The 14499-nt window shown below is 35.0% G+C and overlaps 1 protein-coding gene across 1 annotated transcript in view; it reads right to left on the bottom strand.

The window, feature by feature from the left end:
• CPEB2 (cytoplasmic polyadenylation element binding protein 2) overlaps window positions 1–14499 on the bottom strand; it is a 63467-nt gene that overhangs the window by 43407 nt on the left and 5561 nt on the right. The window contains exons 4-5 of the mRNA XM_007453352.1: window positions 14307–14396; window positions 5760–5850 (exon numbers count right to left, since the gene is read on the bottom strand). Coding sequence (XP_007453414.1) covers window positions 5760–5850; window positions 14307–14396 — 181 coding nt within the window. The remainder of the gene's footprint in view (window positions 1–5759; window positions 5851–14306; window positions 14397–14499) is intronic.

A 14499-nucleotide genomic window follows, 5' to 3' on the forward strand; every position in this document is an offset into this window, starting at 1 on the left:
GTACTTTCCTTAAGATGAACTAAATTCTGAGTAGTTGGGGGTAAAGGTATCAGGTATGTCACAACAGTGATATCTCTTAAAGTCAGAATACATATAATAAACTGTATATGGCTTCTATATAAATATAATTTATTCCAAAGATAATGATTTTTTTCTCTTTATCAAAGGCCAGTGATCTACAGGAAAAAGAAAAAAAATCAATGAAGTAAAGGGAAAAGAATATGTAAATTCTACTTACTCCTTTTTAAAACAAAAGGAAATTTTATTTAAAAACTGAAAGCATACATAGCAATTCATCCTTAATTATCTTTTTTTGAAGACATTCTAATGAAATGATTTTTGTCTTATACTTTTTTTGGCACTTGTGAAAATTTTGACTCAGGAACCACAAGTGGCTGAAGAAAAGCAAAACTGGTTCTGAGAAATGCATGCCTCTCTCTGTCAGAATGAATAAGCTAGGGCAGTTTAAGAGGAGCCATGTAACTACTTTGGCATGGATATTATTGGTATCAGTTTTATTTTTCACTCTGATGTATTTTAATAAATTCCACTAAAATTTTAAAAATTCTTCGTAGATCTCCTTGATCTTGTTCTCCTATACGAGAGTTTCTCAAAGTGTACTCGTTACATAGTCTGCAATGCATAATCTCTAGGAGCAGGGCCCTGAAACCTGCCCGTTAAACATGCTCTCCAAGTTTGAGAACCTCTGTCCAGCTTAGAAGTTCTTAAGTTCAAAATGTAAGTTCTCACACCAGACTTTTAGAAATTTATACAAGTTATTTTGTGACTCTGTATTTCAATTTTATACTAAGGCAGGCGAAGAGAATCAGAGGGAAAAGAGAAGTGTCTTCTTCGAAGAAATGCAGCAAGAATTTACTTGGTACTACCAGGACCACTTAGCACCTTATAGAAGTCATTCCTTATTTTCTCAGGGGTTATTTTCCTTAAAATAAGCAGAGAGTTTTACTTCAGGAGTCTTAGAATAGAAGTTTAGCAGTCAAGTAATAAAAATGATGCTAGATAAAAACACATAATAAATAAAAACATTGTAAAGGCATCCACTTCTAAAATATGCTGGTATTGTAAAATCACGCTCTAAATCCTTTTTCCTGAATTCCCCTGAATTGTTCAGGGAACATTAGTAAAGGCATTGTGACTTGCTGAGACAGATCCTCCTAAGATTGTTATATAAGCTACATTTCTTCCTACTGTTCTCAAATGATCTTTTATGCGCTTAAATTAAATTTTTTTGTTCTCCCTTGCTTTGGAGGAGGGGGTAAGCAATTTTTGGTAAAAATGCTTACACAGTAAGACCTTTTTTGTAAATTGCTGAGGGCAGAGAGGGAAGAGAGATTAACAATAATCGCTGTCTTGTTCTTTTGTTTAAAGGGGAATGCACTGACCCACACATACATAAAAAGATCACAGATTATTTAAAATAGGTATGCAAACACAAAACTGCAGAATCACAGAACTGCACTTGGCAAAGCATGATTTACTTTAACCATTAAAAGAATTCATATCTGTCCTTTCTTTGAAAAGGAAAATATTTGTCAAATATCAAGACAGTCATCAGAAAATAGGAGGTTCATGGTGAGAAACCACTGCAGAATAAATAAAACAGATCAGTCAGTGCCACTCGTACTAAGGAAAGTATAAAACAGTGTGTTACTGTTCACAGTACAGAGGAAAAGGCAGCAGCCCCCCCCTCCCCCCCACCCTTGGACTGGCTGAGCGGTGTTATACCCAACCAGCATCAGGCAGCCCTGAACAATCTATGCCAGGACCAGTCTGCTTTCAGTTCCTCAGTTGTGATGAGCTCTTAAATACAACCTGGTCCCTTTGTCTAGGTGATACTTTCCCCCCAATATTTTTTCATCTTTGTGCTGCTCAGGTTTCAGGTCTCAGCTTTCTTTACTGCATAGCTACGTTAGGTACCTCCACTTATTACCTCCTTGAACAATTTATAACCTCTCTCTATGCTATTTCTAACACTTGTAGCTATATCTATACATAATCTGCACGTATTGCATGTATACATCATGTTATATTAGTATATTCTATGTATATTACACATATAAGGTCTCTCTTTCCCCCTTAGGCTGTACATTCCACAAGAACAGAGACCATGTCTGTTTCACATAATGCACAGCAGGGTCTTGGACACTGCATGGTACAAAAGTAGAATAAAAGGAACAAAAGTGGAATAAAATACATTCAGAGCCCCATCTTTGGTTGCCATCACTTCACATCTTTAGAGCCTCGACAAGACCCTTCCACCTGCTATGCTAGACTATAAAGACCTTAACATTAAACAATGACCTACTGACTTGTAAAAACCATCAGGCTTGCATTCTGGGCTTAAGTGGGGGTGGGAGGGTCCTTCTGTTAGTATAATTAGTCAGTTATCAGTCATGTCAGTAACCTGCCATAGACTTTCTTTGGATTCCGGAGAGCTGCTTGATTGCTTTTCTATCAACATTAACTCTTACCTGAAGTACTTTCTCTTTTCCCTTAGAGAAGTAGAACCAAATGCAAATTCAGTTTTTGCCTTTCATCTCTGTGGAAGGCAGCCTACATGATGGCCTCTGCTGATCCTTGCCTCCTAGTAGCCACAGCTCTTGAGTAGCAGACTCCTCCCCAACTGAGCAGGGCTGACCTATGTAGCTAGTAGGATGTCATGGAAATGATGGTGTGAGACTTCTGAAGCTAAATCATAGAAGACACTGGGGCATTCACCTTGAGCTTTATCATTTGCTCTGGGGGGAATCCAGCACCATGCTCTGAGGACACTCCAGCAGTCCTGTGGAGAGGTCCACGTGATGAACTGAGTTCTCCTAGCAACAGCCTGTACTAACTTGTTAGCCACATAAGTAAGCCATCTTGAAAAAGGGTTCTACAGCCTTAGTCAAGCCTTCAGATGACTGCAGCCTCACTGATATCCTGACTGCTACCTCCTGAGATCCTCACCAGAACCAATCAGCCAAAGTGCTTCTGAATTCTAACCCACAGAAACTGCATGTGACAATAAATGTTTATTGCTGCTTTAAGCTACTAAATTTGCGGGTAATTTGTTATGCAGCAATAGATAACTAATATAATCTTTCGTTACTCAAGTTCATACAGAAAATTTTCTAGAAACTTTCACCATTAACACAAAGGGAAATAAGAAATTCATTTTTATTTTTTCAAGTTTACCCCACAACTCCCTTCTCCTTGTTCATTAGATCCCATAAGGAAGACAAAGCAAATGGTTGGTTTTCTTGAAAATATTTTAGAAGGATAAAATATGATTCATTCTGTTTTTCAGAAAAAAGAAAAGAATTTCCTTATATTAAATAGAGAATAGAATTTTCTGAAAGGGATGAAAAGGTAAGAGAGATGGGATAGAGGCTGAAGTGATGACCTAAAGATCAGGAATGGAAGGGAGGAGAAACAAATTCAGGGATTGGTTTCACCTATTTGTCATAACCTTGCTTTCGCAGATTTTACTGAGGCCCAGCACAAAGAAGATGTGTAATGATCAGAGTGTGGGGAGGAAGATACACAGTATGATATCCCAGAAGGCAGGGAAATTTGTACTAGTAATAAAAGAAAAAAACAAGTGGAGGGCTTCCCTGGTGGCGCAGTGCTTGAGAGTCCGCCTGCCGATGCAGGAGACGCGGGTTCGTGCCCCGTTTCGGGAAGATCCCACATGCCGCGGAGCGGCTGGGCCCGTGAGCCATGGCCACTGAGCCTGCGCGTCCGGAGCCTGTGCTCCACAAATGGGAGAGGCCACAACAGTGAGAGGCCCGCATAACGCAAGGAAAAAAAAAAAATAAAAAAAAACAAGTGGAAGCACTTGGTATCAAGATAATTTTTAAAAGGTATATGATGGCAATTTGGCAGAAGTACCAGTCTTATTTCTTAATTCTATATGGAGAAGCATTCTCAAAATGTTTTTTTCTTTTATTTTTTTCTCTGTTCCCTGTCATAATAAGTGTAGAACATAAAATACTCCAATTAGAAATAGAGATTTGTCACCATGATTCCTAAAGGTGGTGATAAGCATGTTTTTCCCCTTCCCACATCCAAAGATAATTTTTCTAACAAAATAATTCTGAATTAACTTGAGTTTTTTAATTATTAAATTCCTCTTAGCCTTATGCTGCTTCCATTTTCTTTTTCAAAGTCTTCTTTCTAGGTTTTCCTCCACTTTTATTATAAAACAGGCTAGAAAAAAAAGAAAAACTGAGATAATTAATAGTGAGATAATTAATGTTTTCTCTTAACATGTTCAAAGGGCTTTTTTAAGGAAGACTGGGAGAAACAACAATGAAAAAGTTTTCATTATTCACTGGTAACAGTTAATTCTGACTTTATCTTGTATTAGAATTTCTAAGCGTCTTCCATCTACAGAAGGCAAGGAAATAAACAGAGGGAAATTCTTCATAATCACAAGCTGCTTGCCGGTTTCTATTCTTAAACAGTGGATCCAAGACAAATGCCACTGGAACTGTCAGGATAACAGTGAAAAAAAAAAGCCCTCAACTACAGATACTCAAAAAACTGGGCTGGATTTTAGTTAGAAGCAACTGCTCTCAAAAAAACGAAAAACAAAAATCAAAATATAACTATCATTATTAGTTTGTGAGCAGAATTAACATTATCACACATCACTGACAATCACCAATGATCCCCTGAGCTTCTCTAACAATAAAGGAAATAGAAAGACAAGAAACTCCTTTACAAGCAAAATCCAGAATCAGAACAAAAATGTTTAGATATCTGATCAATACTGCCAACTCAGCCACAGCCATCATCTTGCTGCCAACTCTGAAGTTCTAGAGTCTTTAGGCTAACTCTTGTAAGGTAATTCTTGGCTTTACAGAATTAAAAACGGAAAGATTACAAAGTAACCCGTAGTTTTGATTCAATGAGAGATGTTGAGACAGAACCAACCAGTTAAGCTGCTCCTGAATCCCCGACGCCCAGGAACTGTGTGAGGTAATAAACGTTTATTGTTTTAAGCTGCTAAGTTTGGGGACTGTTTATTAGGCAGCAACAGACAACTAATATCTCTCATCACAAGTTCACACCGTTTGCTAGATTTTCACCATTAATGTAAAAGGCAAGGTGGTATTTTTTATGAAGAAATATAAAATAATTACTAATATGTAATGTGCAGACAAATGAAAACAAGTATGTTAACGGAATTTCTTCAGATACAGTTAACTGTAACTGTGATGAGACTGATAGTGTAAGATTAGTGGGGCTGATTCTTTTTCCTAATCTGCTCCAACTTTTGCGAATAGCTTCTCTACCTTGAAACAGTTTCAAATCCCTATGATATGACAGGTAGAAGAAAAATGACAAGGGAAGCTAACCTAGAACAATTTTAGGATGGAATTACTGAAAACTGCAAATGTAAGTATTCCAAGAAAGTTATTATTTTTTAATATTTCTGTATTTGAAAGAATTCTAGAATAGTGACTATAACACCTCTAGATCCATTCTTCATCCTTTGGTGAAGAGATGAGCATCTTTAAACAGTGGCTTTTTCTTAAACAACAAGTCAAGAGACGTAGGTTTACATTTCTCGCTGTATAAATTGACATAAAGCTAAATAAGGAAAAAGTATGACCTTTCATAAAAACAAGGGTTCTTATTACCAAACAGAATTTTATAGATGAGATAGGTGTTACTTAGTGCTCATTTTCATGTGAAAAATGATAAGCAGACAAAATGGTGGATAATATAAGAAAATAAAAATCACTTACCCTTAAGAGGATCATGCTCTGCTCTCATAATATCAATAAGGGAATTTTCTAGAGAGTGCATATTCAAACTGTCATACATTCTACTTCGATCCTAGAAGAGAAGAAAAAAAGAATATAATCTATGCAATTTTTTCAGAAAGTGATGATTAAATACTATCTAAATCTTCTTACATAAAATAGGGCATCTGACTAATATAATATTACTAGTCAGTTTGCATCCCAAGACAATACCAATAACTAAGGATCTCATGAGCTACAATATCTCTTGTAGTGGAGGACAATATATTTCATACATTTACCTCCAAAATCACATATCAAAAACAATCTTATTTCATTGGCAGTATTAATGCAATATAGTAAAATAATTTCTCTTGTTATCATTCTCAACTTATAAACATTTCTGAAATGTTATACGCACAGAAAGCATTTTTAGTTGTTATTTAACTTTTAAACTTTTCACATATATCTAGGAATTCAGACATTGGCACTTGAAAAATAAATATTTGAGGTGAAAGGGCTTAATTCCATTGTGCACCATACTTTAAACATCTATCAAACATCATATGTTATTTGATTTAATAGTCAGAATTTCATAATAATGAATGCATAAACATCTTAAACAGTAAAAATAAAAAAACATGAAATACCAATATTGGAACCAAGACTAACATCTAGAATACTTATATTTAAATCTTGTTCTCTGAAATTCTCACATATTGGCCTCTGCATTTCTAAATCTTCCCTCCCCTCTACCCACCCCTGCAAAAAAGGAAGGTGGGGAGAAAAGGGTGAAAGAATTCTCATTGCAACAAGTTTCCTATATCATCAAGTCTCAGAACAAAGTCTTGTGTGTAGTTGGTAGTTTTCTTTGCTGAATGTTATATCCCTCAACTTGCTTACTAGAAGGAATTTGATTCTTTAATGCTCATGAATATATACTGTATTCTGCTCAATATATACTCAATATACTTGAACAAATACATATATAGGGAACCATTACAGCAAGCCCTGGCCTGTGCTCCTCAAATCACCAAGCAGTCTATTCCCAAAATATGTCAGTGCCAGCCCCCACTCATTTAGGTATATGCGTGTATGTGTGCTTGTGCAGTGTATGTAAATGAAGGAGAGGCAGGGCAGGCCATTTTTAACTCTCAAAAAATGATTAACATAGAAAAAGGAAAGGGAAGAACTGGAAAAGTGGAAAAAACGTTTCCACAGAAATCAGAATGAGGCACTTCTTAACCTGGGTCTCTGAGCTTCAAGAAGGATCATGAAATCTGTGAGAGTATATATAATGTTCTGTACATGCATGTACACATATTTTTTTTCTGAAAAGGTTTATGGCTTTCATTAGTTTTCCAAAGGAGTCCACAATTCGGAGAAGATCCTGAACCAATCTTTTAGAAAGCTGAGGAAAAACATAAGAGGATTTCCTGAAAATATGTTGATTTTTTATTCTACTTTGATGTTTAAATCAGGGTTGGGAGCTTTTTAAAGCTAGGGGGACAGAATCACTACTGTAGACTAAACAAGTTGCTGTCAAAGAATTTGAAAGTGTGAAAAGTAACAGTGAATGGAAAGAGGGCTAGACTTGGAGGATCTTACTGGAGTTTTATCACTAATTACCTACATTAGTACCCCTTACTTATTTTTATCACTATTACCTACATTAGTACCCCTTACTTATTTTTACTTAAAGACTCCTGAGATATAACACACTCATCAGTAATAGGTGTTCACTAGAACAATGATCTTGATTGGTGAGGGAGGCACAGAGAATCACTGAGCTATAACAGTGCTTCTCAAACTTGAATATGCTTCAGAAACATCTGGAAGGCTTGTTAAACACACAGGTTGCTGGGACTCATCGACAGTCTGATTCAATAAGTTTGGAGTAGCCCCTGAGCATTTGTATTTCCAGTAAGTAACCAGGTGATACCGAGACTACTGGTCCAAAGACCATACTTTAAGAAGCACTGAGCTTCTTAACCTGAAGCTACTAAACCTTTTTAGGCTCTGTTCCATCTTCTAGAAAATAAAATAATCATGTCAAACTAGCCAATGCCTAAAGTCCACTTTAAGAATAATAGAAATAATAGAAAAGCAAAGATTCGAAGTAGTATATAATAAATAAAACCGGAATAGAGAAGAGCAAAAATGAGCAAATATGTCCACCTTTGTGTTTCTACTGTACTTGTTCATAGCTAATTTTTTGGTTTTCCTGCCTCTGCCACTACACTTCTAAACTAATTAGGGGTAGGGACCTTCTAATTATGGAATATAGCTAGCTCTCAAATGTTTGTTGAATGAATAGTACTTTATCTTTACCATAAAAACTTTGCAAAAATGCTTAAGTTTAGCTCAGTGAGGGCAAAGACCGCACTTTTAAGTGGTAATTATAAAGGACTATAAAGCCTTCTCAGAATCCTCTGCGGAATAGGTACTCAAATGTTAAGTGACTAAACTGAGACAAGTATCAGATATTAATGTGACCTTGCTATCAACTTCAATCTCCAACCACACAATGAAAGATTAAGTACTATGATATTCAAAGCTCCAAAATGTACTTAAAATAGAATTTAGGGGCTTCCCTGGTAGTGCCGTGGTTAAGAATCCGCCTGCCAATGCAGGGGACATGGGTTTGAGCCCAGGTCCGGGAAGATCCCACATGCCGTGGAGCAACTGGGCCTGTGCGCCACAACTACTGAGCCTGCACTCTACAGCCCGCGAGCCGCAACTACTGAGCCTGTGCACCACAATTACTGAAGCCCATGAGCCTAGAGCCGGTGCTCCGCAACAAGAGAAGCCACCACAGTGAGAAGCCCGCGCACCGCAATGAAGAGTAGCCCCTGCTCGCTGCAACTAGAGAAAGCCTGCATGCAGCAACGAAGACCCAACGCAGCCAAAAAAATAAAATAAAAAATATTAAAAAAAATAGAATTTAAAAAGTAAACTGTCATGACAAAAATTGTTCATGTAATTGAGCAAAAAAAATCTCAAAAGGTATGCTGTATCATATAGGTTCTAAGATGGAGTATATTCTAGATACTTTATATTCTATTTAACTTAAATTCTTGCAAAGAAAATGTGTTATGGTTCAGAGCGCTCTTCTCAGGCTGATGTTTTCTGAACAGAATCAGATCATGCTCCGTCTTTAGTCAACCTATGAACTCAATTAATGGTGACTATTAATACCACCCAAATGATATTTCCCACACAACTTCTATTTATTTATTTTTTTGGCCAGCCACTACTTCCATTCTAAAGAGTATGCTCTTGCTTTAGAGCACAGCAAAATTAATGTAGAATCCTACACAACTGTCAATGCCATGGACAATATTTAAGGTATGAGGAGAAAATATTTAAGCACGCTATTCAATAAATATCAGTGACCACTATATGTCAACTCTGATAACTCTTATTCAAAAAAAAGCTGCATGTATTTATATCTTTAGCTTTAATGCGTACATCCAACTGAAATAGTGAGATGCCCACTTATAAGGTTCCTTATTTTCCTTTGCATATCAAGTCTTTCATCATGAAACAAACTCCTACTTCAGCAAAGAAAACAGCAAAGCTATTTTAAAACTGTTAACTAAGTTATACTTTATTAAGCATCAGCTGCATCCCACATGATTTTTAAATCACTAAACACAAAATAGCCTTGAGCAGGCAAAGAGCTCATGACATCTCTAAAGTCACTTTCTGGATAATGAAACCTAGAGGTTCATGTTAAAAACATACAGATAATTCCATTAAGTAAAGTGTGGGGATTAAAATACGACTTCTGAAAAAAACAAAAATCTGATAAGACAAACACTCATGCATTCTTCTGAAATAGGGATATTAGAAAAAATTGTGTTCACATAAACTGCCATTGGTTCAAAAACTAAATGGAAATCCTGAAACCACTTTAAAGTAACCATAAATGCACCAACACTGATTACCATTAAAAAAAATATGGAAAATCATGGCAATGTAACTTACATTTATTACTACATGGCTATTTGAAAACAGCCAAGATATTTCATAAAAGTAAGAATCTCTATCAGGAAAAGTTTACCCAAATCTACTTTAAGTATGAAAGCTATGTGGCAAAGAATCAACTAACTGGGCTTTCAGAAACTGAGATTACAGTATCCCACAACAAAAATGAACAGGCAAAAATTAGAACACAATGGTGGAAAAACTGTAATTTCTTATATTCTAATATTTTATTATTTTCTTCAACCCAGACATTTGCAAAGACTTATGGAAGCAACAATGAAGTCCTAGAAAGACTGAAAAACATAGAAAGAACAAAGTCATCCTAATTTTAAAAAGGATGACCTGAGAAAGATTATAAATGCTGAAAAATAACTAATGTGTTCAACAATGATATTAAAATACAACAAAAGGAATTTGAACTTAATTAAAAGGGAACTTTTTTATGGGATGCTGTATTTTTGCTTTGACATATCCAAAACCCTGTTTTATTTCAAAAGAAGTGATTAAGTAGAAGCTTTTCCTTTTGACAGTGATGTATCCTTCCTAAGAAAAAGGAGGTGGATTATAGAAAAAACCTGCATCATCATATTTAAAGTTATACCAATGCTTGGTCATATATTCTTCTGCCTAGATAGAAAGATCAACTTTTGTTGTATTTTTGTATTTAGTCATCCAATTTTTCCTTTAAAATAAAAAAGCAAATTTGTACTAATATTGTTCTCAATTTTAACACTGATTATACATTTCTCATTACATTCTGCTATTGTACTATACTGAATTAGCAGATGATGTGTTGCTCTGCCTCACTATACAACGTGGCTCTCAATCTCATACTCTCTAGTTGTTCCACACAGATATTTCTTACTCATCCAGCTGGACTTTCATCTTCTCTAAGGCAAAGAACACTATTTCCCCCGTATACCCTAAGGGTAATTAAAGTACTACCACATATACAATGAATATACATTTCTCGACCTTCCTTCGTTATTATGATCCTCAACAAAGTACTATAACAGTGATTTTCAAAAAAAATTTTAAAAAAATTTTTGAAGCCCCAAATGGCCAAAGCGAATCTAGTATCCACAATGGTTAAATAAAATGGAAAGGTAAGTAGAAAATATTTGGGGTAAGAATGTATCAAGTACAATTAAAGAACTGAACACAGGATAGGAAACATAAAAAGGATCCATTACTTAAGCAGATATAACAGGTCCCATTCTGTCTCATTTTCAGTAGGTGTGACAGTTTGACAACAACTAATGTCCCTATGACTCAACTAGTTTAAGAATCACAACTTAAGGAATGTTTTATTAAATGAAAAATTGGACTTGGTCTTGTTTTTTTTTTTGTATAAGGTGAATAAAGTCTCCAAATAATGTATTTTTCTGAGACGTCCCCATATTATCATTTATCATGTTACCATAACAGTGTGGATATTAAAGATTAGCAGAAAATATCTTCAATTAATTCAAGATAGTTTATGTGACATGATCAGGAACTGCAAGCAGAACTTCTGTAAGACCAAAAGTCTAGAGCTAATATATAGATAATCCCCCAGCTAGAGAGCGGGCCAACACTCATAGGCTTCACAGGCTATATTACAATTTTGAAGGCATCATGTTGCTTTGTTTACAGAAAACTGATATTCCATATGTAAACTTCTAAGTAATAACCTCAACTACTAGTATATTTACTCTTGATTTAAAATATTCAAGTATTAATGAATAAATATGCTGTAGCCTTATTATCTACCTGAAAGATTCAATTTTAAGGTAATTTAGAATTTATACTTTTGAGTATGACTTCTTGCAAGGGTAACTAGCTAATAGCATTTTAAAGAAAAGTAATTCTTAGCTAGCCTTAAAGAAATTAATAAGACTATCTAACATTCATTTTAAAGTCAGAAGTGTGTATAACAATTTACATTTGTTTTTAAAAAGTTTTAAATTTAAAGCTTTTCCATAAAAAAATAGGCCATTTTAAATAAGGAAATGCCAATCTGAAAAATTTTACATACAACTGAAATAAAAGCTACAAAACTACAAAATCTTTCCCATTTACTAAATTCAATTACATGTCCAGGTCTTGGTATATTTAATTAAGGCCAGGTACAAGAATTAAGTTCTAGAATTTAGTACATTTAGTTCTAGAATTTAGTACATTTTAGGCTTAAATCAATTTGAGACCAAAAGAAATAAAAAAAAATGTTTTTAAACAATGCATTTGTTAACTAAAATTTATTGGTATTAAAATGTTATATATGACGAAAAAATATCAGGACTGAAAATAATCTACCCAGATATTTAAGCATCTAAGTATTTTCTATAATTTTAACTTTGTCAAATAGTGAGGAACTACCCAACTGTTTAAGATACCAAATGCAGTTTGTAGCTTTTGCTGTATTTCTAAGAACCTCAACTTCAAATACCTCAACCTTTTATGGAAAGATAGAAACACAGAACAAATTTTGTATAATAAGTACCCTTAGGGTACTCAAAGGAGACAACAACATTGCTTTTAAGACCAGGTGGGAGGTCATACAGGATACCTCCACTGCTTGGGACCAATGCCCGCTGCTTCCTCCCCAATAAACCAAGACCCTTGTATTCTAAAAATAAAGGAGGGGGGAGCAGGAAGCAGGGAGCAAAAGAAATGGCAACAATAGATGAAAGAAATCATAAGAGCTGGCTAAAAAGGCCTTACATGATCTAGTTCAAGGTCTTCCTTTTATAGATAAGGAAACTATGACCCCAAGAGATGAAAGCCCATAGACTGTGTCATCCAGTGTCACAAAGATTGTGAAAGGAAGAATAAGAAGATTCAGGTTTCAGACCTCCTTTCCTTCTAGTTCAGTTCACTTTCCACTATCTTTTTCTTCACCATTCTCTTCAACTTCATCATCACATCTCTGGATCAAGAGTCCACAGGGAATGCCAATATCTTAGCAGTTTACCAAAAAAAATTAACCTTTAGCATCAAAATCCTTTTTCCTAAAATGAATTTACCTAAAATCCTAGGTTATAAAATAGATAAGAGCAGAGAGGCTTTGAAGTCTAAGTGGGAGGGCTCACCCTCATCCTGTGGCCCTCATGCTGTGGCAGCCCCAGGGGCACCTCTGCAGAGCCCAGTTTGAAAATTTCCCTTTCATTTTCACCTCTATCTACTCTAGCATTATTCTACCAACTGAAGCTATCTTAATAACCTAATTTCTCAACATCTGTCCCCCACCCCCATGGATCCTCATGGCAGCTAATCTTCTTTCTCCATAGATATATATCCCTTGCACATATCCTCTTGCTTCTTCCTGCACAACCTTTTCAAATAATTAGGTCCTTTCCTGTCTAAAAACATGTCCCTTGCCACCTTCAAAATTATAATAATTTTCCTCTTCTAACATACCATCTCCTAGGCATTTATGTATTTAATTTGAACACCATAAAAGTGCTACCATAAAAATATCACTAATATGGCCTAACTGAGCCAGAGTAGAGAAGAGAATAGAAATATATGGATAACATTACAACATTAACAAGACAATAAATTACAAATTACATGAGACAATTACTTATTTCTAAGTGGAGACCCTGGCAGGACTACTTTGGTAAGTAGGTAGGACTTGTTTAAAACTAGTGCTAATGGTTGATTGAAGTTACTGCCAACCTGCCAGGTTAGAATGATATTTACAAATGTAATATTAATCTATTTATACAGTCCTTACTTGTAAAATGATTTCATGTTGATAAAGTAACTAAGGATAACAGAGCTCCTTTCAGTGGACTCCCACAATGTCAAGTCTATGCTCATTGAAACTTGGGCTCTGTAGGAAAGAATCCTCTTATGTGAGGACTGAGTGTTCTATTTGTCCTGAAATAATTCTCATCAGCTGGTACCCAGTATGCATTCAAATTTCATCTGCAGAAGAGAGATAGCATTTTGTAACCACAATGGACTTGAAGGTAGTTTGATTAAGACTGACTCTCAGCTTTTCGACTCAGAGCTTTTCCATAGGAAACTGATTATTTGGAAGAAGACAGTATATAATAGCAGTAACAAAATTTAGAATAGAGAAATACTATAAAGTTTTTTATAAAGGTAAAAACCTGAACTAAGGGCTTTCTTAGAAATACATCTCAAGATAAATACAGCAGATTTCATGAAAAAAGTTTACCAAAAAATTTTATAAATCATTTATGAAATGTAAGATTAGATGTTAAGTAAACATATGATTTTATACCTAATTGCAAATGATTCTGAAAAGACATAAAATGTGTTCAGTTTGACTGATGTTTAAAGTCAGGTGCTCTTGGGTATAGGATTCCTTTCTCCAAAAACAAATTTATTATGTTTAGGACATAAAAAATGATTATGAATTACTTTTAATTTTAAAAATGAAGCATTTTATATTAAATAGTTTAAGTGACCCTTTAAAAATAAATTGCTTTAATGCTTCTGACATATGCTTAAATAGGTATAATTGGAAAATAAATAATAAATCCTACTCATAATACAAATACTAAACTCCTAGCCAAAATCCTGAAAAATATACACTGTCCAGCCTACCTGGTCTATTCTGGATGTTCCGGCTGCAGTGCACCAACTATCTTGGAGTGAATCTGAGCCCCAAGCTGGCAACTGCAAACTAGATCTCACCTTCAATAGCATAGAAGTTTTCATCAGAAATAAGCAGTTCTCTTCCCCATACCCACCCACAAAAAAAAAAAAAAAAAAAAAAAAAAAAAAAAAAAAAAAAAAA

The sequence above is a fragment of the Lipotes vexillifer genome, unplaced genomic scaffold (genome assembly GCF_000442215.2).
Source record: "Lipotes vexillifer unplaced genomic scaffold, Lipotes_vexillifer_v1.1 scaffold893, whole genome shotgun sequence".
Taxonomy (NCBI): Eukaryota; Metazoa; Chordata; class Mammalia; order Artiodactyla; family Lipotidae; genus Lipotes; species Lipotes vexillifer.